At 42.8% G+C, this 27,219-nt stretch overlaps 1 protein-coding gene across 2 annotated transcripts in view; it reads left to right on the top strand.

Moving 5' to 3' along the window:
* LOC114653782 (alanine aminotransferase 2-like) overlaps nt 1-27,219 on the top strand; it is a 77,357-nt gene that overhangs the window by 20,644 nt on the left and 29,494 nt on the right. For both annotated transcript variants that reach the window (XM_028804288.2, XM_028804287.2), the window contains one exon: nt 24,837-24,926. In XM_028804288.2, the coding sequence (XP_028660121.1) occupies nt 24,837-24,926 (90 nt within the window). The remainder of the gene's footprint in view (nt 1-24,836; nt 24,927-27,219) is intronic.

Genomic DNA, 27,219 nt, shown 5'->3' on the forward strand with positions numbered 1-27,219 from the left:
AAATTCTTGCAAATTTATTAAAAAGAAAAAACTGAGATATCACCTTGACACAAGTATTAAGGCCCTTTGCTCAGTACTTCATTGAAGCCCCATTGGCAACATTTCCAGTCTGGAGTCATCTAGGGTTTCACGCCACAAGCATCACACACTTGGATTTAGGGATTTTCTGTCCTTCTTCTCTGCAGATCCTCTCAGGCACTGTCAGGTTTGATAGTGACCATCGGTGGTCAGCCATCTTCAACCCAGCCACAGGGGATGCACAAACCAGTGTGTTTCTTCGTGTCGGTCCCAAGCCCGGATAAATGGGGAGGGTTACGTCAGGAAGGGCATCCAGTGTAAAATTTTGCCAAATCAATATGCGGACAACAATACAAATTTCCATACCGGATCGGTTGAGCCCCGGGTTAACAATGACCACTACCAGTACTGTTAGTCAACAGGGTGCTGGCGGAAATTGAGCTACTGTTGGCCGAAGAAGAAGAGGGGGGAGATGTGTCCAGAGGCAGGAGGAGAGGAGAAAGTTAAAGAGAGTGGAACTGAGGGTAGGAACTTTGAATGTGGGCAGTATGACTGGTAAGGAGAGAGAGTTAGCAGATATGATGGAGAGAAGGAAGGTTGATATATTGTGCGTGCAAAAGACTAAATGGAAGGGGAGTAAGACCAGGTGGATCGGAGGTGGATTCAAATTGTTCTATCATGGTGTGGATAGGAGGAGAAATGGGGTAGGAGTTATTCTGAAGGAACAGTATGTCAAGAGTGTTCTGGAGATGAAAAGAGTGTCAGACAGAGTAATGATTACGTAGCTGGAAATTGGAGGTGTGCTGATGAATGTTGTTAGTGCATATGCCCCGGAAGTTGGGTGTGCAATAGATGAGAAAGAAGATTTTTGGAGTGAGTTAGGATAGTCAGAGAGATGCAGAAAGTAGACAAGAGTACAAGGAGATAAGGCACAAGGTGAAGAGAGAGGTGGTGAAGGCTAAAGAAAAAGCATATGATGAGTTGTATTAGAGGTTGGACACTAAAGAGGGAGAAAAGGACCTGTACCGATTGGCTAGATAGAGGGACCGAGCTGGGAAAGATGTGCAGCAGGTTAGGGTAATAAAGGATAAAGATGGAAATGTACTCACAAGCGAGGAGAGTGTGTTGAGCAGATGGAAAAAGTACTTTTAGAGACTTATGAATGAAGAGAACGAGAGAGGGAAGAGGTTGGATGATGTGGAGATAGTGAATCAGGAAGTGCAATGGATTAGCAAGGAGGAAGTAAGGGCAGCTATGAAGAGTATGAAGAATGGAAAAGCCATTGGTCCAGATGACATACCTGTGGAAGCATGCAGGTGTTTAGGAGAGATGGCAGTGGAGTTTTTAACCAGATTGTTTAATGGAATCTTGGAAAGTGAGATGATGCCTGAGGAATGGAGAAGTGTACTGGTGCCGATATTTAAGAATAAGGGGTATGTGCAGGACTGTAGTAACTGCAGGGGAATAAAATTGATGAGCCACAGCATGACGTTATGGGAAAGAGTAGTGGAAGCTCGGTTAAGAAGTGAGGTGATGATTAATGAGCAGCAGTATGGTTTCATGCCAAGAAAGAGCACCACTGATGCGATGTTTGCTCTGAGGGTGTTGATGGAGAAGTATATAGAAGGCCAGAAGGAGTTGTATTTCGTCTTTGTGGACCTGGAGAAAGCATATGATAGGGTGCCTTGAGAGGAGTTGTGGTATTGTATGAAGAAGTCGGGAGTGGCAGAGAAGTACATAAGAGTTGTACAGGATATGTATGAGGGAAGTGTGACCGTAGTGAGGTTTACAGTAGGAGTGATGGATGCATTCAAGGTGGAGGTGGGATTACATCAGGGATCGGCTCTGAGCTCTTTATTTGCAATGGTGATGGACAGGTTGACAGATGAGATTAGACAGGAGTCCCCGTGGACTATGATGTTTGCTGATGACATTGTGATCTGTAGCGATAGTAGGGAGCAGGTTGAGGAGAACCTGGAAAGGTGGAGATATGCTCTAGAGGGGAGAGGAATGAAGGTCAGTAGGAACAAGACAGAATACATGTGTGTGAATGAGAGGGAGGTCAGTGGAATGGTGAGGATGCAGGGAGTAGAATTGGTGAAGGTGGATGAGTTTAAATACTTGGGATCAACAGTGCAGAGTAATGGGGATTGAGGAAGAGAGGTGAAAAAGAGAGTGCAGGCAGGGTGGAATGGGCGGAGAAGAGTGTCAGGAGTAATTTGTGACAAACGGGTATCGGCAAAAGTGAAAGGGAAGGTCTACAGGACGGTAGTGAGACCAGCTATGGTATATGAGCTGGAGACGGTGGCACTGACCAGAAAGCAGGAGACAGAGCTAGAGGTGGCAGAGTTAAAGATGTTAAGATTTGGACTGGGTGTGACGAGGTTGGACAGGATTAGAAATGAGGACATTAGAGGGTCAGCTCAAGTTGGACAGTTGGGAGACAAAGTCGGAGAGGTGAGATTGCGTTGGTTTGGACATGTGCAAAGGTGAGATGCTGAGTATATTGGAGGAGGGATGCTAAGGATAGAGCTACCAGGCAAGAGAAAAAGAGGAAGGCCTAAGAGAATGTTTATGGATGTGGTGAGAGAGGGCATGCAGGGTGATGGGTGTAACAGAGCAAGATGCAGAGGACCGAAAGATATGGAAGAAGATGATCCGCTGTGGCAACCCCTAACGGGAGCAGCCGAGAGAAGAAGAAAAAGGTGGTCAGCCATTTTCAGATTCTCTCTAAAGTTGTTTGATGGAGGCTAGTCCAGGATTTCTCTGGGCAATTTAAAGAGAATCCCCAGAACTGTCCTTAAGCCACTCCTCTGTTGTTTTTGGTTTGTGTCCTGTTGGAAGGAGAACATTCATCTCAGTCTGATGTCCATAGAGCTCTGGAGCAGGGTTTCATTAAGGATATCTGTGTACTTTGCTCCTTTAGCTTTTTTCCTTCAGCCCTGGCTAGTGTCCCTGTCCCTGTTGCTGGAAAAGAACCCCACGGCATGATGCTGCCATCACCATGATTTACCACTGGAATGATATTGCACAGGTGTTGAATGGTACCTGGTTTCCTTCAGACATGAAGCTAATCTTGGCTACATAAGAGCAGGGAATCTTTTTTCTCACAGTCTGAGAGTCCTTTAGATGTCTTCTTGCAAACTCCAAGCAGGCTTCTACGTGTCTTTTATTCAAAATTATCTTCTGTCTGGCCACTCTCTTAAAAAGCCCTAATTGGTGGAGTGATGCAATGATCGTCCTTCTAGACGTTTCTCCCATCGCCACACACATTCTCTAAAGCTCAGCCAGACAGACCATTGGGTTCTTGGTCACCTACTTACCTTGGCATTTATCCACCTGATTGCTTAGTTTATGTGGGTAACCAGCTCTTGGAAGAATTGTGGTTGTTCCAAACTTCTCCCATTTAAGAAATATATAGGCCCCTAAGCTCTTGGGAATGGTCGATGCTTCAGATTTTTTAGTCACCTTCTCCATATTTGAGCCTCAACACAATCCTGTCTGTAATCTCTTTAGGTAGTTCTTTCGACATCATGACTTTTGCTCATTTGTGAGCCCTTCTGTAGACAGGTGTGTGCCTTTCCTAATCATGTGCAATCAAGTGAATTGATCACAGATAGATTCAAAATGTAGAAACATGTCAACAATGATCAATAGAATAAGATGCTCCTGAGCTAAATCTCAAGTGTCATAACAAAAAGGTCTGAATACTTGTATCAATGTGATTATTCACTTTATTTTTAATAAAGTTGCCAAAATTTCTAAAATATTATTTTTGCTTTGTCACTTTGGGGTAAGCATAGCACATGTAAATGGTAGGAAGATTACATGATCCTGCTATGTTCACACAGTGGGTTTTGAGCCTGCAGCCTTGCTCCTTTCCTTTACACCAGGGGTAGGCAACGTCGGTCCTGGAGTGCCACAGTATGTGTAGGTTTTTGTTCCAACCCAGTTCCTTAACGAGAACTCAATTATTGCTGATGAAGCACATATTGCTTAAGTGACATTTTAATGCTTCATTTTAGTGGTCTCGCTTGTTAAGGTTCTCCAACCTTAATTGCTTATTTCAATCTTAAACTGCTGCATTCAGTGTTTTAATTGCTCCTTATTAGCAATAAGATGTAAAACAGGGGTAGGCAATGTCGGTCCTGGTGAGCCGCAGTGGCTACAGGTTTTCATTCAACCCAATTGCTTAATTAGAAACCAATCATTGCCAATCTCAGACCTTATTTAATTTTATGGCTTGTTAGTCTGTGCAATGTAAGGCTTTTATATCGTAGATTTTTTTCCTTTCCAAGGATATCATCCAAATGATTTGAAGCCTAAAACAGATCATTTTCAGTCTGTCACATTTTTCTATTAAGTGTTTTATTAAATCAAACCGTGCATGATGAACACACACAGATGTAATTGGAAAAAAGCTAGCTGGAGAACTGCTGGCTGCTTTGTCTTTTACATCTTATTGCTAATAAGGAGCAATTAAAACACTGAATGCAGCAGTTTAAGATTGAAATAAGCAATTAAGGTTGGAGAACCTTAACAAGCGAGACCACTAAAATGAAGCATTAAAATGTCACTTAAGCAATATGTGCTTCATCAGCAATAATTGAGTTCTCGTTAAGGAACTGGATTGGAACAAAAACCTGCACATACTGCGGCACTCCAGGACCGACGTTGCCTACCCCTGCTTTACACCATTAAAATGGTCACTCTGATTTGGTGGTGGTAGGAAACTGTGGACATGCCTACAATGGGACCATCTGGCTCGGTCTACAGCAGGAGCTGAGTGTGATGGATCATCTCTGTTGTCTCGTGTTCTTCACAAACCCAGAATACGCCAGTGTCATGGGTTCTAGGTGCTCGTCGATGTATTCGTTTGTCAGTTTTAATGTGAGCGCCATCAGCATCTACTTGCCTTCCAAAACAGAAGCCAGTTTCTTGTACAAGACTAGAAATTTGTGCTTTCATTTGAAAATTTTTCAACACTACTTCTTTCTTTTCTCTGTATTGTTCTTTCTCTCCAATCTTTGTTATGGTGTCCTTTCCATTATGAACATTATAAAGCAGTTAACAAAACTACACAAAAAACAGCAGAAAACATTAAACTCAGTGTTGGTTACATTAGACATGCTAGAGTAAGATGAATCTGTATAATAATATCTTGTGAAATATAATGAATGAATGTTTTTTTGTGACGTTTTGGCAGTGATAACACCAAACGATTCAAAAATGTAACATAATGAATGATTTAAACAATAGGCTTTTTGTCCATCCAAGGACAGAAAGTGAAGTAAATCGGGTCATTACAGTAACAAATACAGACAGCCTTTATATAACACCTCACATATTACTTTACAAAGCAGTCAATATTAACATTAAGGATCAGAGAAGGTTGCAGTGAGCAAAGGCATAAAAGGAAGATGGGATAAGTAAGTTCACCACAGCAGTGGTTCTGAAATTTTTTTTTCCCCTCACGACCCAATTTTAACTTTTTTGTATTTTCAAGACTGAGAATCGCTGCTGGCGGCCATCTTTGTTCACCTTGGAGAATCACCATCACAGGTTGTAGTGGGGCAATGTTGTTTGCTTAAACTGTCCGCAACATCCCATCTGTAGTCACTCCGCAACAACCCATCTCCAGTCACTTCAAAAACTGTACGAGACCCTTTCCCATTGAGTGCTGTTATGAATCTCGACTCTGCATAACCTAAACCCAGACAAGACATAAGAACCTGTGCACTACAGTAGTAAGTTAATTCTATCCATTATTTCCATTTCCAATCCCAGCAACTCCAAGGGAGGCATCATGAGGGGAGTTTAACTACAATCTCTGCCCTTTAGACTCTCTCCACGCTCTCACCATTAAGTAAGAGTTTCTGATCCTTGGGAGTCCACATCAGCAAGGACCTGTCATGGACTAAAAACACGACAGCAATAGTCAAGAAAGGTCTTCAGAGGCTCCATTTTCCGAGGAGCCCGAAGAAAGCACAACTCCCACAACAGCTGCTGGTTAACTTCTGCATGTGGATCATAGAGTCTGTCATCATGTACTACATTACAGTGTGTTACTCTAGCTGCACCTCTGAGAGCAGGAAGACCCTCCAGCGTACCATCAAAACAGCTCAGAGAATTACTGGTGCTCAGCTATCATCACTGGAAGATATCTTCACTACCCGCTGCAGCAGAAAAGCAAAGAGCATTTGTAGAGATCCAAGTAACCCCAGCCATAGCATTTGTACTCCTCTGCACCCTGGCAGGAGCTTCAGAGCCCTGCATGCCCACACTACCAGGCTGAAGAACAGAATTTACCCCAAAGCTATCAGCCTATTAAATGCACAGCAATCACTGCCCCTTCCTATATGAAACCACCAGAGATTGGAACTGAACTTCTACATCAACTGCACTTAGTCACACACTTGTACATGACTCATGTGGAACTCATAACCTTTACATGGACTGTAATCTTCACTGTGATGTCATTTATTATTTTTCTATGCTTACATGTTTACCTTTACTTTTACTGTGTACATGTCCTACCTCTTTGGAATCTATATATATAATTCACTAAGCCGACAGGGCAAGCAAGACAACCATGGGATACGCACGACTTGCCACGCCCACCAACTCTAAGACCGTGGGATACGACGACAACTCACAGAGCCACGCCCGCCGTCTCTAAGAATTCACTAAGTTCATGGCAAGCAAGACGCACGCAAGACGAAGCCCCGCCCACCAACAATTTGCGCGAGAGTGAAAGCATTTGCCAAGAATGTTTTCATTAATCAAGAAAGAAAGTCGGAGGTTCGAAGATGATCACATACCGTCGTAGTTCCAACCATAAACGATGGCGACTGGTGATCCAGCGGGGTTATTCCCATGACCCGCCGGGCAGCCAACCGGGTAACCAAAGTCTTTGGGTTCTGGGGGGAGTAAGGGTGCAAAGGTGAAACTTAAAGGAATTGACAGAAGGGCACCACCAGGTGTGGAGCCTTTCGCGTAATTTGACTGAACACGGGAAACCTGACCCGGCCCGGACACGGAGAGGATTGACAGATTGATAGCTCTTTCTCGATTCTGTGGGTGGTGGTGCATGGCCGTTCTTAGTTGGTGGAGCGATTTGTCTGCTTAATTCCGATAACGAAAGACACTCCCTCCTGCTAAATAGTTACGCGACCCCCGAGCGGTCGGCATCCAACTTCTTAGAGGGACAAGTGGCTTTCAGCCACAGGAGATTGAGCAATAACAGGTCTGTGATGCCCTTAGATGTCCGGTGCTGCACGCGCGCTACACTGAATAGATCGACGTGTGTCTACCCAGCACCAAGACACGTGGGTAAGCTGTTGAACCCCATTTGTGATGGAGACTGGGGCTTGTAATTGTTCCCCACGAACGAGGAATTCCCAGTAAGTGCAGGTCATACACTCTCACTGATTAAGTCCCTGCCCTTGGTACACACCACCCCGTTGCTACTACCATGGTCGGGTGACTTGATGGATTATATATAGAAAAGCGGCCGGAACCGCAAAAAACAATGAAAAGTCAACGTGGCTCAGAGGTGCATGTGGACTGTAGCAGAGACGAAAGTGACTGAGGCGGTGTTTGGAAAATGAACAGTCAACGTGACTCACAGGTGCATGTGGACTGTACACAGACGAAAGCGACTCAGGTGAGGAGTTGGGGGTGGGCACATGAGCAGGCAGTGTGTACTGAACGATGACTAAGAGATGACTAAGAAATCAGCAGACTACAATGGCGGGGGGGCCGGTGCGGAATGGGCGTCCTTCCCCTCTCCCCCCGTTCCGCCCTCCGCGCCCGAGCGCCGTCCAGCCCCGTCCCTCGCTCTGGGAGGTGGAGGCACGACGGCGGTCCTCCAGTTTTCAGTCACGGACAATTGTATGTTGCCCTCTCCAGAGTTCCATCTTTTCATTCACCTACAGTAGTATCCTCAAACCCTCCCCAATTGGACAACTGTGTCTTTCAGGAAGTGTTCACCCATCAATACATAATTATGCGGCGTAGCATAGTTGTTAATAGTAACTGTGCTTTTCATAGTTTAATGTTTACTTAGTTTATTGTCTACTCTTATGTACTTTTATATAAGGCATCTATAGGCTTGCTCCAAACAATATTTCATTGTACTGTATGGTGACAATAAAGGTATCTTGCTCTTGCACTCCATATTTTAAATGTCTTTACAAGTGCCCAGCCTATGGAAACCGGCATATCCCATTGGCAAAAACTGCACACCCTAAAGCTTTAAGTGACTTTAAACAAGTGGCACTAACTTCTCAAATCATGAAATCCCTTGAGAAGTTAATTAAGAGACAACTACTTGATAAAACTGAGGCCCATCTTGACTCTCACCAATTTGCACACAGAGCAAAGAGGCATGTGGAGGATGCCAAAGTAACACTTCTGAATTTACTGTATGAGCACTTAAGATGTCAAGCAAAATGACACGTTTAATTTGCTAATTTAACAGATTTCAATATTCAAGCTTTTGAGGCAGCTCAGGCCCCTTCTCCCTGACCAAAGCTCTCCTTGGCCAGTTACTCAGTTTGGCCAAACATCCAACTCTGAGAAGAGTCCAGATAGTTCCAAAATTAATCAATTTCACAATTATTGAGGTCACTGTGCTCCTGGAAACAATCAGAGTTTTAGAAATGGTTTTGTACCCTTGCCCTGATTTATGCCTCACTACAATGTAATCCTGAAGGTCTCCACACAGAGTTCCTTGGACTTCATGGCCTGTTTTTTGTCTTGACATGCAGTGTGGATTATGGGGCCTCATATAAACACAGGTGGGCCTCATATAAACACAGGTGTGTGTGCCTTTCTAAATGATATCTGATCAGTTCCGTTTGCACAGGTGGACTCCAATGAAGGTCTAGAATCATCTCAAGGAGAATGAAAGCAAACAGGATGCACCTGAGCACAGTTGGCAGTGCCACAGCAAAAGGTCTGAATAGTTCTAGGAAGGAGAGATCTCAGTTTGTGATTTTAAATACATTTGCAGCCTTTCTGTAAACATGTTCTCACTTTGTCATTACGGGTTATTGACTGTAGACCAGTGTTTCCCAAACTCAGTCCTGGGGACACACAGTGGCTGCAGGTTTTTGTTCCAGCCGGATTCCTAATCAGTGATACCACCTAATCACACTGATCTCATTTAATTAGCTGGTATTTTTTTTCTTTTATTCTACATTCAGAAAAGCACAGCAGCATGATTTTTACATTTATAAGACATCTATATATATATAATTCACTAAGTCCATGGCAAGCAAGACGCACGCAAGACCGAGCCCACGCCCACCAACAATTCACTAAGCAGCCGACCATGGTACACGCACTACAGAGCAACAATTCGCGCAAGAGCGAAAGCATTTGCCAAAAATGTCGTTAATGAAGAATGAAAGTCGGAGGTTCGAAGAAGATCACATACTGTCGTAGTTCCGACCATAAACGATGCCGACTGGCGATCCGGCGTTGTTATTCCCATGACCCGCAAGGCAGCCATTACACCCACTGGCACGCCTCCGCATAAAGTCAAACTTAAAATTAGTTCAGTCGTCATGCTTCTCAGAAACCTCATGCCAGCAAGAAGTCTCTGTAAAGGCACTAGACTGTTCTCAGCATTCACCGCAATGTACTGGGGTGTAAAACAATCGCAGCTCCTACCTCACAAACTGTCCTTATTCCCCGGATTTCCCTGACCCCATCAGATGCAAATTTGCCTTTTACTTTTATACGCAGACAATTTCCTGTTAGATTGGCCTTTGCAATGACAATTAATAAGGCGCAGGGACAAACTTTCAAAAAGATATGTCTGTATCTGCCAAAACCAGTTTTCAGTCACGGACAATTGTATATTGCTCTCTCCAGAGTTCCATCTTTTCATTCACTCACAGCACACAGGCGCCCGCGTGAGATAGACAGACACACACACACACACACACACACACTCGAGAGAGAGAGAAAGAGACATGCACATGCACAGACACGAGAGAGAGAGAGAGACACACACACACACACAGGCGTGAGAGAGAGAGAGAATCCCTGACCCCATCAGATTCAAACTTGCCTTTTACGTTTACACGCAGACAATTTCCTGTTAGATTGGCCTTTGTAATGACAATTAATAAGACGCAGGGACAAACTTTCAAAAAGATATGTCTGTATCTGCCAAACCCAGTGTTCAGTCACGGACAATTGTATGTTGCCCTTTCCTGAGTTCCATCTTTTCATTCACCTACAGTCGTATCCTCAAACCCACCCCTTTTGGACAACCGTGTCTTTCAGGAAGTGTTCACCCATCAATACATAATTATGCGGTGTATGCTACGCCGCGGGTTGGCTAGTTTAGAAATATTTCTGCTTTTGCTATAGATTTAAATGCTTAACTCTCTTTTGTTGATTTCATTATACTTTGCCCTTTCTCTGTGCAGTTTTTCTCCCTTCATTGTATCTTAATAATGACAGTTTGAAAAGAGCAGATCAGACACCCAGGCAAACAAAACTGAATAATCAAAGACTGTAACTACTTTAGCATCAGACCCAGTAATTAGTAAATAATGGATTAATTAAACAATTAGAAGACCTAAAAAAGTAGAATGAAAATCAAGATGAAAATACTGTTAAAAAGAAAAAATACATTATTCCTATATAACTGTTTGGTACATTTTAATATTTTTTTTTTAGCAAACGTAGTTTTCTAATTTCTATATTGTTCCCTAAACACAGAACATGGGAAATATCAGTTCACTTAGTTAGCCCAGGAGTTCAATTAAAAACAGAAGCTGGTTGGAACAAAAACCCGCAGCCACAGGGGGTCCCCAGGACCGAGTTTGGGAAACACTGCTGTAGACTGATGGACAAAAATGGCAAATGTATCCTTTTAAAATGAAATCTATAACTCGGTAAAGTGAGCAGAAGTTGAATTGGTCTGAATATTTTCTGAATTGTACCCCACTGGTCTTTTTAATAAACATTCCCACAATGCCGTTAAAAGTACAGTATTTAGCCCCTTTCCTAATTTCTTCTTTTATTCATAATTTGTTGACACTGTTTATTATGCAGAGCTTTATGAAGTTTAGTGTTACATTCTTTGTAATGTTGTTATGCATTAATTGCACTGAATTGTTGTTGAAACACCAGCTTGCATTTGTGGCGAGTTTTCTTTTTAGGACTTCTGCTTTTGGGGTTTTTTTCAGTGTCTACCCTGTAGTATGTAAATCTTGGTTATTAACCCCAGTTTCACATGCATATTGTAATCCCGGCAGTGGCAGAAGGAATGCTACTCCGTTAGGCCCTTGAGCAAGACTTTTCACCTGCAATTGTTCTGGGAGGGGGGCACTGTATAAGTAGCTGACCCTGCACTCTGACCCTAAAATTCTTGAGTAAGTTGGGATATGCAAAAAAAAAATCTGTATACAGTAATCCCTCCTCCATCGCGGGGGTTGCGTTCCAGAGCCACCCGCGAAATAAGAAAATCCATATGTTTATATGGTTTTTTTTATATTGTCATGCTTGGGTCACAGATTTGCGCAGAAACACAGGAGGTTGTAGAGAGACAGGAACGTTATTCAAACACTACAAACAAACATTTGTCTCTTTTTCAAAAGTTTAAACTGTGCTCCATGACAAGACAGAGATGACAGTTCCGTCTCACAATTAAAAGAATGCAAACATATCTTCCTCTTCAAAGGAGTGCGCGTCAGGAGCAGAGTATGTCACAGAGATAGAGAAAAGCAAACAAATCAATAGGGCTGTTTGGCTTTTAAGTATGCGAAGCACCGCCGGTACAAAGCTGTTGAAGACAGCAGCTCACACCCCCTCCGTCAGGAGCAGAGAAAGAGAGAGAGAGACAGAGTTTGTTTTTCAATCAAAAATCAATACGTGCCCTTCGAGCTTTTAAGTATGCAAAGCACCGTGCAGCATGTCGTTTCAGGAAGCAGCTGCACAAAAGATAGCAACGTGAAGATAATCTTTCAGCATTTTTAGACGAGCGTCCGTATCGTCTAGGTGTGCGAACAGTCCCCCTGCTCAATCCCCCTACGTCAGGATCAGAGAAAGTCAGTGCAAGAGAGAGAGAAAAGTAAGCTGGGTAGCTTCTCAGCCATCTGCCAATAGCGTCCCTTGTATGAAATCAACTGGGCAAACCAACTGAGGAGGCATGTACCAGAAATTAAGAGACCCATTGTCTGCAGAAATCCGCGAACCAGCAAAAAATCTGCGATATATATTTAAATATGCTTACATATAAAATCCGCGATGGAGTGAAGCTGCGAAAGGCGAAGCGCGATATAGTGAGGGATTACTGTATAAGAAATTGTAAATGGCAAATAAAGCAAATTATTAATTACTAGGGGGCGTTTGCTCACCCACACCTGCACTACATGCCAACCACTTTGCGTCTCTGCCGCATGCGTTGTGAAGAGGGGGGCTGCACATACCCCAAGGAGACGCGATTGCTCCTCCGACACCCCCTCTTAAACGGTGATACAATGGGAAACGCATAGCTTTTTTTTTTTTTTTTTTTTTTTACATCCTCTTTGCTCGATCTGCTGCTAGCTTACTACTGCTGCTGCCATGCCGCGTGATCTGTATCTCGCGCGGCGCACTTCTGTCATATCACCTATGTCTATATATTCGATCTCTTTTCACTTTTACCTATTCATCAATATCACATTGAATTTTGATTCAGTGTTTGGAATTACATCGTGACAACGCAACGAAATACTGCCCGTGAGTGAATATTGTTTCTTTCTCTCTACAAGAAATGTGTCTGACATAACCACGCAAGACTTTTCCAAATCTCTTTGCATAAGCTCTTGTCTCGCGAGGCTTCCGGCCCCTGGCGTTGGTTACATCGCTTGGCATGAAGACTCGTCTTGTGGGACATGAAAGTGTCTCTGAGACAATCACATCTCGTCTCCTTCCAAGATTTTGTTTTATAATAGAGAGATTATTATTAAAATGGCCAATAATGGACAATTGACCAGTTAGATTGAAAATTAGGAGCTTTGCGTCAGTGGATTTTAGCACTGTATGTCACTCAGATTTTTTTTTTTACTCTTTCCCTTGTTCCTGTCTACAGTACATTTTTGTTGAGGATCTCCTCATTTCAGGAGATGGGAATTCAAGCAGGGGCCTGTGTCTTAGCTGCCTGACTAAAATAAAAGTAAACTGTTATCCTTTGAAAGCTTGCCCTAGAGGAGAGGAGTTGGCAGACCAGTTTGTCTTCTCAAAGGATTTCTCAGAGTGCACTTGAGGTGACGAGTGAAACAGGAAGAAGACAAAGAGAGAGGGTGAGAGGAAGAGTGAGAGGGTGTCTCACGTGTCGCTCTGTGAGGCAGGATACAGGAAGTACAGAATGTTACAATTCCTGCCCACCAGCTGCTCAAGAAGTGTTGCACTACCACACAGATTTAACAGCAGAGCGCCATCCAGGGCTCCTTTAGCACAGACAATGTGAAGCCCTTCCAAACTTTGAGATTCTGGATCCACATCAGCAGGAAACAGCAGACAGGAAAGCTTTGTGTCTGCATGTGAGTTCTGGCAAGGAAACTGGGATAGTTGATCTGTGTGGCGGCTCTGAGGTGCAGGACTGACGCCGAAGCTGTGGATTAGTCTGTCTGTTGGACTGTCATAGTGTCTTTTCTTGTCTTTTTTTTTGTTATTCCGCATTCTACTTGGTTTTACTCCAAAATCCTAAAGTAATTGTGCCTTTCCTCTCTATCTACTTATCTGTCACTCTATCTTTTATACTGTGCCATTTCTTTCTGTTTATCTATTATATAGCGCATTTCCTATCTCTTTGTCTGCTGTAGCCGAGTGCAGGAATGACATGCATTCACATGAGAGAATGAAAAGTTGGGACACCAAAAAAAACAGTCAGTACACACAGACTCTTGGGCAAACAATGAAAGTGTTTGGCTCTTCGCTGCAGAATTAAGTGTCAATTACTGGAGCTCCATCTGGTGGGTCGCTCTGATTGCAAAAGACGCCTCTTACCAGGCAGCTGTGTTACTTATGTCACATAAACTGGAAGGGCTGGGGCTAAGTGTCCTCACTGGGCGGTCTCTCAGAGGCGTGGAGAGAGAAGAAGAAGAGAATGTTAGCAACAGCGCCCCCTCTCGTCCTGGATGTTTATCACCTGCCTCAGTGGAGCCTGTGAGGAGGTCCTCCGACACGCATGCATAACAGTGCCTATTATATGGTGCCTTTCCAAGTCTGTCTTTATTTTAGTGTACCTTCCTATCTATCCGTCTGTCAGTTATGTACTACCTTTCCTATATGTATGGTTATCTATCTGTCATACAATGCCTTTCTTATGTGTCTGACTACCTGTTATATTGTGCCTTTCCTGTCTGTTTGCCTGAATGTCTGTCTGTCTATTACTGGGATGGGCAGCGTCACTCCTGGAGTACCACAGTGGCTGCAGGTTTTTGTTCCGACCCCGTTTCTTATTGAGAAGTCAATTATTGCCGATGAAGCACTTATTGCTCAAGTGACATTTTGATGCTTCATTTTAGTGGTCTCGCTTGTTAAGGGTCCCCACCCCTATTTGCTTATTTCAGTCTTAAACAGCTGCATTCATTGTTTTTAATAGCTCCTTATTCGCAATAAGATGCAAATGACAAAGAAGCCAGCAGTTCTCCCTCAGAGTTGTTCTTGTTTACACCTCTGTGGATTCATCAGGCACTATTTAGTTTTAATAAAACACTTAAGAAAAGAAAGTGAAGGACTGAGAATTATTTATCTGTTTTACGCTTGAAATCATGTGGCTGATATCTAGGAACAAATCTACAGTATAAGAACCTGACATTGCAGAGTTAAAAACACTAACAGCCCATACAACTAAAAAACAAAAAAAGTCTGAGACTGGTGAGTAATGGTTTTTAATTAAGCAATTGGGTTGTAACGAAAACCTGCAGCCCTCCAGGACCAACTTTGCCCACCCCTGGTCTTTTCTATCTCTTTGTCTGTCAATATAGTGCCTTTCTTGTGTGCGTGTGTCTGTTTGTTTGTCTATCTGTTAAAAAGCATCTTTCTTATTATCTATCGTGTCTATTATATAGTGGCTTTCCTGCCTGTTTGCCAGTCTATTATATAGTGCCTTTCCTACCTTACTGTCTGTTTATTAAATAGTGCTTTTCTCACCTCTTCTTCATTCTACCTCTTACAGATATATAGTGCCTTTTATATCTGTGTGTCTATTATATACTCCCGTTCCTGTCTGTGTGTCTGTCAGTCTTTCTATCTGTTATATAGCATCTTTCCTACATTTGTCAGTTTATTATATAGTGCCTTTCCTGTCCGTTTGATTGTCTACCAATGAGGCTACTCTGTCTCTCTGTCTCTTATACAGTATAGTGCTGTTCCTCTCTGTCTATCCATCTCTTATATAGTGCCTTTCCTATCTGCTTGTTTGTCTGCCAGTCTATTATACAGTGCCTTTCCTACCTCTTTGTCTGTCTTTCTCTTATATAGTGCCTTTCCTATCTGTTTGTCTATTATGTACTTCCATCCCTATGTGTGTGTGTCTGTCTGTTTAACTGTTATATAGTGCTCTTCCTATCTGTCTGTGTATCTATGATAATAGTGCCTTTCCTGTCTGTCTTTATTTTACACATCACCATTCAAGTGAATTTACGTATCCTTCTTTAGGAGCTTGAAGGCAAGGCCGGGCCATGGTGCCACCAGAACTTGTAAAGGTGCCTCTGTGGCAGTGACATTCCTTCAGCACTGCTGCCACCTGTTATTGTGCTGTATGTAGTGCCTTTCATGATGAAGAATTTTTTTCCTTGATTTATGTTTAGATTCTTTTTATTTCAAGAAAGTATGAAAGCGAGTGAGGCCTTGGCACCTCCACACTCTCCACACTCCTTCTTACTGTGTGTCTTTCCAAGGTTTTACTTTTAACTTCCATAAATGTACATGTACTTGTAACAGGCCTTCAACCATCCAGACAGACTTCACTGAAATAATACAGAAAGCTTTCCCCATCTGTGCCCCCCACCATCCACGTCCTTAACGCTGTTCTCATTGCGTGCATGCTGCTGCCCCAGGAGTGTAAAGTAAAGAATTCAAACTGGCCTCCTGGCTGATATCGAGTGTCCGTGTGACGCCCTGAAACTTTAGCCATGACAAGGGAGCTTCGTCCTGCCTGGCTTGAGTTGTGTTGTGAAGCCAAAACACAGGCCTGCGCTCTTCAGTGTGTTTGTCCACTTTGAAACTCCCTCGACTTTTATTTGTTTGCTGCGTTGGTGATGTGAGGGGTGCTGAATGGTGGTCCAGTGACAGTCCATTTACTTTTGTTATTTAGCTGTGGTTTTAGTGTTGAATTCTGCTGCCTGACAGCTTTGGGGATCTCGGTTCAGTTCCTGGTCTGGACCTCTTCTCTCCTCGACTGTTTGTTTTTTTCTCTGGAAAAATGCATACAATTACATAAATGTGGACCTAGGTGCAATTTAACACTTGTGGCATGTGGCTGGGGGTGGTACCCAGCCGGGATGCCCAAGAGGACCAGAGGAGTGCTTACACCTCCTCTAGACCATGAGGGGGCGACCACCCTGGTGGCTTTGAGGACCACGGGTACAGAGCTTTGAAGCTCAACCCTGTAGGGGCCTGTGGTCACCGCCAGGGGGCGCCCCAATGCCTGAGGAGCCGTGGCCCTCAGCACATCCGCCACACCCTGAAGTGCTGGGGGGAAGAAGACCAGGGACACCCGGAGTGCTTCCGGGTGCGCAGCTGGCACTTCCACCACACTGGGGAGTGCCGGTGGAAGATTGTCGGGAGGCATCTGGAGCACATCCGGGTGATTATAAAAGGGGCCGCCTCTGTCCATTCGATGGCTGGAGTCGGATGGAAGAAGGACGAAGTCTTGGTGGAGAGGAGTGGAGACGGACCTGAGAGCCAGGCACTGCTGAGAAGGCCTGAACTCTGGGGGAGTTTTGGGGGTTGTATGCACAGTTGTAAATATTAGTGGTGTAAATAAACGTGTGTTGGGTGATTTAAACATGTCTGCCTGTCTGTGTCCGGACTGCTTTCCACACACTTTAAGACTGTAGTGTGTTTTGGAAATCAACCACAAAAGATTATTCTTGAAACTGAGACCAACGTCAGGCAGAAGCTGAATGGACCTCTCTGCTTGCTATGTAAGGTAATCCAGCAGAGGATAACTCCAAAATCCAATGGCAGCCGCTGCGTCACCGACATGACAGGACAAGTCAGGTGACATCATTGCAGCATTGCATAAGTGAATAGTAACATAGCGTTAAAAAGTTTTAACATTATTAAGAATAATACAGAGAACCAAATAAACCACAAAATTTGATTTTTCATGACAAAATTATAGAAAGAGAGTGAAATAAGACGTACATAAACAAAAGTAAAGGAAATTAACCATAATCATAATGTGTACAGCACACATTCTTACTTATATGTGTTAATTAACATACAACACTCCCCCACTCTGCAGTACTGGGATTAGTGGGTAGAATGTTCTTCTTCTTGCAGTGTTTTTCATATACTATGAAAATTTAAAGGGGTATGCTTAGGAATGGTGCTGTTGGAGGACAGAGTGACTATTCCTAATTGATTGTATTCAAGGATAAGGTAATGGAAGATGTGAGATCAATGCTCTGATTTCTTTTCAAAGATGTGTAGTTCATGTGAAATCTTTCTGGCATAAATGAACCCCCGGGTGGCTTGGCATTTCATCCAGTGTCATATCTGATGATGCTGGCATAAACGTCAGCTCCAGGAGACCCAGGAATTGAAAAATCAGTTTTGAAAAATGAATGGATGCTATCCAGTATGATTTCTAAGTCAACCGTTCAAGCCCTAAATTGCAGGCAATGGATAGCCCGGTGGTTCAGAGTATTTTAAGTAGGTAGGTAGAAAGATTGAACTTTATTTGTCCACACTGGGAAATTTGACTTTTTACTGAAGCCCTTTAAATTAACAAATACATAAATAGATAGAGAAATATGGTCTGAACACACACCAGAATGACAAAAAAAGAAACAAAATGTTTGACTTGGCAGACCTGGTCCCAGTGAGGCACTATACAGGTGTATTGCTGTCGTTATAAAGGAACGTTTCCTGACACACTTCTGCTGCATAATTCATTGGCTAAAAATCCTCAGTCTTAGTGTTTCTGAGATAAGATGTGCAGGCTTGCTCATAATGGCACTCGGTTTTGTTTTCATGCTCACCTTTGCTAAGACCTTAGTATAGGAAGAAGGAGGAGTGCAGCCAGAACTAAAAGGGCAAGTGCTACACTGACAGGTTCAGAGAATTAAAGCTTTTTTAGTTTTGAGCAGAGAAGGCTGTGCTGGGACCTAATTCACGTCTTTAAAATTCCCAAAGGCATCAATAAAACTGATCCAGCAGAATTCTTTCAACTAAAGCCGATGACACATTACATGACTTTAAGTTGGGAGGGGATGTCAAACTTGATGAGTGCAGTTGCTGATCTCGTTGCTTGAGGAAGTCTGATTACACAACCCAGAAACTTCAAGGAATGACATATTAGACGACTCCATACACTTTTCCAGCACAATTTCACATTTCCAAAATATTGCAAGCTCACCCGTTTCCTGACAGCCAGTAAATGTGCTGCCTGACAGCGCTTTTCATGTATGAATGCTTCTCGGGTGCAGGGACATCAGCCACAATCTCAGCCTTTTTTCTTTTTTCCATTCTATTGTGGTGTGTAAAACATCACACATCATGCATATGAACATCCTTTCTCTTTGCAAGGTCCTAATTCCTCTTAGGTTCATTGTGTGTGCTTTCATTGGCCATTCAGCTCTTGCAGACTCTAAGCCTGTACCTGTGACTTAAGACTTTTGTTGGCGTGAGCCACAGACTGGTCGGACTGAATCCATGGGTAAGTCAGACAGTGCTGTGACTGCCCCGACTCGCTAAGATTATGTAACTGAAGTCTGTGACTGAAAATTGCTACAAAAGTCATGTAATTAATATGACGTTATTATTGACTATATTTATTTAGCTTTTGCCCTTTTTCCTTTCTCCTCTGAAGATCTACCACTTAAATTGGGGGTTCTATTTGCCCTAGCATTTGATTCTTTCATTAGTTTTTTTTTTTTTTATGTATTTTTTACTTTAATTGTTTCAACCATCATTTTGTGTGTTTATGGTCGCCACCATTTTGTGTTCCAGTCACTAAGGTGGCTCCCATGTTGCTAGGGGCGTGCCCGCAGGGGTTATGAACTTTGACTGACAACTGTCATGAACTGGGAGTCCCAAAAGCACACAAGTCCCAAAAATGTTTCCATAATTACCCACTAGTGGGGATTTACAATCCAAAGCCTGACTAGACACCAAAAAGGCCTTGAAGAATCTTTATAAAATAAGAGATTTGTTTTTTAACAAAAATGCTCTGTTTTAAGAGAAAAAGGAATTTCCTGATGGCAAGGCAAACACACAGTCCTAATACAAATGTCAAGGAATGGTCAAAAGACAGAGCAAAGGTTCAGAAATCCAGGTACTCCGAATAAGCACTTTTGAAACACAAACTCTCCACTCCCTAGCACATTTGAAATGAACCACCAGGAACTGTGGAAGATCCTGTAGATCAGCTGTGCGCAACCTGCGGCCGTACGGCCGCATGCGGCCGTGGGCAAGGACTTTGGCGGCCGTGGACGTGTATATTAAAGTGTACATAATGGCGGCCGTGCAGGTGTAGGGTCTCTGGACTCCAGCGAGTAAGGGGTCTCAACGCCGCAGAATCTTTGTCGGCCGGGTCGGTATGGTGACGCCGAAAGCCGATTTGGACTCTGGGGTCTCTAGACTCCTGCAAGTGTAGAATCTCAAACACCGCAGAACCTTCCTTAGCCGGGTCGGTATGTTGACCAAAATGTTGCCCTTTATATATTCATCGAGGCCTAGGGACTCTCGAGCTTACTCCGCATTTCCTGGGAGAAATGGGGTGAGATGGTGCAGCGTGGATAAACAAATGGAAGTAGCATTCGATGTAGCACTGCCATCTCCTAATGGTCTCCAGCGAGTCCCCTGACTTTGCAAGTCTGTCTGCAAACATGCAAGAGCAAGGAAGCCATTAATGGCGATGTTTTCCAAACTTCCTGAAACAATTGCTGTAAAGGTTTTTTGTCCTATATGACGTTTCGTAGACATTTTTTTACATATGTAGACCAGTAAATTGAATATTGTCAGATATATCATACTCTGTTTTAATGTGTAATCTGTAAATTTTTACATAAATCATAAAACATTATTAAGTTTACTTGGACTTACTGGCGGCCGTTATTAAAGTAAAAAGTCTGTAGTGCGGCCGTTATTAAAGTAAAAAGTCTGTAGTGCGGCCGTCAATAGCGGAAAGGTTGTGCATGCCTGCTGTAGATTTATAGGATGGATGGCATTCCTTGTGGTGATTTGCAGGTGGCTCCACCTCTTGGGGAACCACCCACAAAACACATGGGAGATAACTAAGGCACTGGTACATGGACAAAATGGAAAGCAAAGAATATAGATAAACACAATCAATATTAATATAAACAAAATAATCATAAATGTACAAAAAGAGCAGAAAACAAAGATTTGAACCAGAGCCAGAGGATGAACCCTGATTGAAACATGACAAGGACACGGCAGATTTAAAATGTTATCCTGAAGATCACATCTTTATTCATGTTCAGCAACTTAGCTGTTCTTTTTGTTTCAAGAATTTCCCTCATTTGTAAAAGTCCTTACTGATTTTTGATTCATGCTCATTATTTTCACTTTTGAGTTTTGACTCCTTTTTTCGTTTTGGTATTAGTTCAGTTATTTTTTAATTTATTTTTTTGCTTTTGTCTATGCCTTTTCTTCCATCCATCCATCCATTTTCCAACCCGCTGAATCCGAACACAGGGTCACGGGGGTCTGCTGGAGCCAATCCCAGCCAACACAGGGCACAAGGCAGGGAACCAATCCTGGGCAGGGTGCCAACCCACCGCAGGACACACACAAACACACCCACACACCAAGCACACACTAGGGCCAATTTAGAATCACTAATCCACCTAACCTGCATGTCTTCGGACTGTGGGAGGAAACCGGAGCTCCCGGAGGAAACCCACGCAGACACGGGGAGAACATGCAAACTCCACGCAGGGAGGACCCGGGAAGCGAACCCAGGTCTCCTAACTGCGAGGCAGCAGCGCTACCACTGCGCCACCGTGCCGCCCCTTTTCTTCCAGTATCCCTTAAATTTTTTTTTCTAATGATCTATCTTAACAGAGACAGAGTCTTAAATAGTGAATCACATACCTGAGAACACCAGTGGAAATTAAGAGGAAGCCCTTTACTAATGGGCAGTTTAAACGGCTGCCATAAATATTACTAACTAAGAGGTGTAATAAGCGTTTGTGAATCATTCTGCGTCTCTTTACTGTATAAGGTGCTAGAGTCTCAGTACATTTTCTCCCTCGATCTCTTTTTGGGAGCCAGTTACGTCTTTCCATTGTCATTGCCCAAGAGTAACCAAAGGAACTGAGAATCAAGAGTTAAATCCCTGTGGAGCCCCTCCTGCTCTCAGTGTGGAAAGGTGGCACCAGTCCACAGCCCGCATTTTGATGCCACTTCTTTTATTCAAAGCTCTTGTTCCTTCTAACCGAGGCTCGGTGCCATGTCTCCATGGTAACGAGGTCACACATTTGCATGCGTGTTGAACATCGTGAAACAGTGCACGCCGAGTGACTGTGTGCCAAGTACACTCTGGACTTGATGATGAAGGTGCTAATGTGAAGAATTTCTAGAGGAGTTCTAAGAACGTCTTTTGATATGTGAGCTTTGTGTCCTTCCAAGAGAGCAGCTCTTACCTGGTGGACGTCACCCACTGGAGTTCTGCATACTTCTTGGACATTTTGTTATCTGTTGCCATCATTTGCTTAAGAATTAAGAGTGTAATGATGCCGTATATCCATTTATTTTCACACCAGGGTAGACAAGGAGTGTGAGGAGTGGCAAAATAAACACAGAGGTATGAACATTCTGTCATTGCCTAAATTGTGTTTTGTTTTTTCATGATGGAGTCGCTATCACTGTTAGCACAAATCTAAGCCAAATAAGTTTACCACGATAGGTTATGGATGTGTAAAGTTTTCCCACTGGCTGTTAACTATCTGCCTGTACTTGGCAACCTCTTTTTTTCTTCATATGCATAATGGAGAGATCTGGACATCATAGACATCACCAAGTTTTGTAGAGGTCATAAGCATTCTAAGGAAGTCACTTTAATATTATAATAATTCTCTAATTAATTCTAAGCATGCCTTCATATGCCCCAGAGTCTTATTGTGTTTAAATCACTGGTCATTTAAAGGATGCATTCAGTGACATGGGTCAATAATATTGTAATAAAAGGTGATAGGGGCAGTCATTTCAAGATTTCAGATGATAGGCCTAAAAATTTTGTTAATTGCCAGTTGTGAATCCTTTGCAATTATTGCGTTATGTTTAAGTGATATAATGTACAAAGTTCCAGAGATACAGTAATTCTGCTCTTTAATGTATTCTTCTTCTTCTTCCACCTGCTCCAATTTAGGGTCGCCACAGCAGATCATCCATCTCCATATCCATCTATCCCTGTCTTTTACATCATTTTCTGCCACACCAACTGCCTTCATGTCCTCCCTCACCACATCCATAAACCTCCCCTTTGGCCTTCCCCTTTTCCATTTGCCTGGGGGTTCCATCCTCAACATTATTTTCCCAATATACCCCTCCTTTCTCCTCTGCACGTGCCTAAACCATCTCAATCTAGTCTCTCTCACTTTGTCACCAAACTGTCGTAGCTGTGTTGTCTCTCTAATATACTCATTCCTAATGCCTTTGTTACTCCGAGCAAAAATTGTAGCATCTTCAACTTTGACACTTCCTGTTCTGCCCCATCTTTTTGTTATTACCACGGTCTCCAAAAGATACAATGTAGCTGGTTTCACTACCATTTTATAGGCCTTCTCTTTCACTCTTGCAAGTACTCTTCTATTACACATTACTCCTGTCACTCTTCTCTTTCCAGTCTACCCTGCCTATCCTCTCTTCTTCACCTCTCTGCCACACTCTCCCTTGCTTTGGACTGCTGAACCAAGTATTTCAATTCGTCTACCTTCACCACCTCTGCTCCTTGTAGTCGCACCCTTCCACCACCTTCCCTCTCATTCACACACATGTACTCTATGGTACTCCTACTGACTTTCATTCTCCTTCTCTCCAGTGTGTACATCCACCTCTACAGGTTCGTGTCAGCCTGCTGTCTACTCTCACTACAGATCACAATGTCAAATGCAAACTTCACAGCTATGAAGACTCCTGTCTGACCTTATCTGTCAGCCTGTCCATTGCCTTTATCATCTTCTTACATTCACATTTTTTTTCATTCTGAATTTGCCTCGAAGCTATACTTGTTCTTACCTTAGTTTGCCATTGCTTTGCTGTGTTTTCTACATCTGGCAGTGAACCTTACCTGGGGCTCCACATAGACTTTGACCACCACTTCTAGTAACCATCTAGAAACACACTCAACAAAAAGCACAAAAATGGAGGCAACTAAAAAACAAAATGGCACTTTGGGAAAAGTAATTTGTTCTTAAAATTGTAAAAAGCACTTCAAATCCCAAAATAAATATAAATTACCCTAAAGGAAAACTCTTTAAAAAGTACAGAAAAATATTAAGATCAGAGGGAAATCATAACAGCTTCAGTTAGACTACAATCTGGCTGCACTCACAGAGTTTGGAATGGGGTGCGCACTTCTTGCTCCATCCTTCTGTTTTCTGCCAACATAGTTTAAATGTTACTTATCTAATAGTTTTGTCTCTGTGACACTATTTGCTGGTAAATCTTTTTAATAAAAATTTGATCATCAGTTAAATCCATCCATCCATCCATCCATTTTCCAACTCGCTAAATCCGAACACAGGGTCACGGGGGTCTGCTGGAGCCAATCCCAGCCAATACAGGGCACAAGGCAGGAACCAATCCCAGTTAGGGTGCCAACCCACCGCAGATCAGTTAAATCATCTTGTTAAATTAACCCTAGCTGGAATGAATCTATTAATTTTTTACATTTAAGATTTCTCATTTAAAGATTTATCAATGTTGTTTCTTGTCCTAGAGTGTGTATATAAACACAGGGAACTCCAGTCTCTGTATTACATCTTGCCTGAAGAAGGGGCCTGAGTTGCCTCGAAAGCTTGCATATTGTAATCTTTTTAGTTAGCCAAAAAAAGGTGTCATTTTGCTTGGCTTTTCTCTACATTCATAATGGCTAACACGGTACAACACCCTAGTACTATCATCAGCTTTAAAACTTAGTGCAATAACTGCCTTCTGAAATGCAATGTATTAGCCACACTGGCAGTATCTGTGCCCACGATGGAGACATTTAAGCAACAAGACAATAAGGTGGCACAGTGGTAAGGAGACATCCCAGGTGTTCCATGCACGGAGTTAACATTTTCTCCCCTTGTCCACATGAGTTTCTTCCAGGTGTTCAGGTTTCCATTTACAATCCAAAGACATGCAGGTTAGGTGCATTGGCATTGATAAATTGGTCCATGTGTGTGTGTTCACCCTGCAATAGACTGATGCCCTTTCCAGGTGTTGTTCTTGCCTTGTCCCCTATCATTACTGGAGTGTGCTCCAGGTGCCCTGTGACCCTGCCCAGGATAAGCGGGTTAAGAAGATACTGTAAATGGTTGGATGGTGACATCAAGCATGGATTTGCACAACTATCATTCTGTGCTGCTGTCTTAACTCTTTTCTTCTGTCTTGTTTTTACTTAGGGAGTGAAGAAGCCTTTCACTGAGGTGATCAAAGCTAACATTGGTGATGCGCATGCCATGGGCCAGACTCCCATCACCTTTTTGCGACAGGTATGTGATGGTATCTGGAAATCTGTATAAAAGTTAGAGATGCATCCTCCCACTGTGGCTTATTGATTCATACCCACATATATCTTAAATGGGAAGAAGGGTAGAGATATAAACCCGCCCCAGGGTGGCACGAGAAATTGAATGAGAAATAAATCTACATCAATGTAAAAAATCAGGCTTGCTAGAGAGACAGAGCTACATAAATCCTATAGAGCTGGATTACTGGAGAGATGACCTACATTAATTCAGCACAGCATGTAAACTGGAGATTTGATCCCCTTGTTAATCAAGTAAAACTGGTTTGGTAATGAGATGGGTCCATGGTAGTTGAGTTGAGCAGAATTAATCAACACCTGCCCTGAAAGGCATGTTGATTACAGATGTGGACCCATAACTACCCAGTAGAACTGATTGTCAAGAGATGTTGATTTAAACTAATCCAGTAGATCAGGATTACAAGAGCAAATGACTGATCTAGTAGGAAAGGTTGACTAGAAAGATGTGCCTGCTTTTGTATTTGAAGCTTATTAACTATGCTGTAGATTTGGACTGGAATCCATGCATTAGAGCAGACTGACTGATCAGCCCACATCTTTTCAGTAGCATAAGCTAATCTTGTAAAACAGGTTAACTAGAGAGATAAGACCATACTAATCCAGTAGGGTAGGCTGACTTGAGTAATGGACCTGCACTAATCCATTAGAGAACGTTGACTACAGAGTCATACCCACATCAGTCCAATAAGGAAATTGTAACAGCAAGATGGATCCACATTAATCCAAAAAAAGCAAGCTGATTTGAGATATGGATCCACATATACTGTACATACAGTGAATATCGTCGTGACTAGAGACCTGTACCCACCCCCATCCTGAAGATGAGAACGACTATAGAGATACACCCACATCATTCCCGTATGGCATGCCAGCTAGAGAGATTAGCAGATATCTGCTTGGAATGCTTTTTACAGATTATAGTGTGTACTGATGGCCATACAGCAAAGCAGACTGATTTCAGAGATGAATCCACATTAGTCCAGAAGAGCATTTTAAAGAAATACACCACCCAAAAGGAAGTCTATGGTGACCAACTTCAGACAACAGTAAAACGCATCAAAGAGTCTGTAGGAAAAACTCTAATTACTTGTGTCGCATAACTAACACATGAAGTCATCCAGTCGTATACTCACAATGACCCAAACACATGCATTATTACTAAAATGTTGTTAAATAAGTCACTTCTACTGCCATACTTCAACAGTTAATTAATGGACAGATGTTGACAGATGGTTGGCGGCACGGTGGCACAGTGGGTAGCGCTGCTGCCTCGCAGTTGGGAGATCTGGGGACCTGGGTTCGCTTCCCGGGTCCTCCCTGCGTGGAGTTTGCATGTTCTCCCCGTGTCTGTGTGAGTTTCCTCCGGGCGCTCCGGGTTTCCTCCCACAGTCCATAGATATGCAGGTTAGGTGGATTGGCGATTCTACATTGGCCCTAGTGTGTGCTTGGTGTGTGGGTGTGTTTGTGTGTGTCCTGCGGTGGGTTGGCACCCTGCCCGGGATTGGTTCCTGCCTTGTGCCCTGTGTTGGCTGGGATTGGCTCCAGCAGACTCCCGTGACCCTGTGTTTGGATTCAGCGGGTTGGAAAATGGATGGATGGATGGATGTTGTTGGTTTCCATTTATGTCTTTTGTTTTCTGTGTGTTTTAACAATTATCTATCTTCATGTGCACTAATTGTATATGTAGTAATTTGGAAGATCTATACTTGCATTTTACCGGAGAACTTGTCACAGCATTCTGCACCTGCACTAATTGAAGAGTGCTACACAAAAATAAACTACATTGAACTTCTGGAATATGCTTTTGTGAAGTAAAATTGAGTGCGCTCAGATGCAAATGAGCTTTTGAATTTTAGATCCGTCTACCATCATTACATTTATATTCACATCCTTAACAGGAGTACCTTGAAGTTATTGGTAGCAGGCTGTGAAACTACACTGCACATTACCCTTCCTTGTGTTGAAGCGTCTCAGATATGCGCGAATACAAGGCATATTTTTTTCACGATAATGAATTCGCTTGCTTTTCTTTAACTTTTAATGTTTAGTTTTACACTTTACAATGTTGATATTGTTATGCAATAAATAAGCAACTCTTTAGTTTAAAATCTTGTTCCATTTGAGTGTGTTCCATTCTGTTCATGAAAACATTTTCCAGAAATTGCTTTTTTTAAACAATAGTTTAGTAAAAATAAATTTGATTCAGAAGCTGTGAGCATATGACTGGATGACTTCAC

Source organism: Erpetoichthys calabaricus, chromosome 6 (assembly GCF_900747795.2).
Source record: "Erpetoichthys calabaricus chromosome 6, fErpCal1.3, whole genome shotgun sequence".
NCBI lineage: Eukaryota > Metazoa > Chordata > Cladistia > Polypteriformes > Polypteridae > Erpetoichthys > Erpetoichthys calabaricus.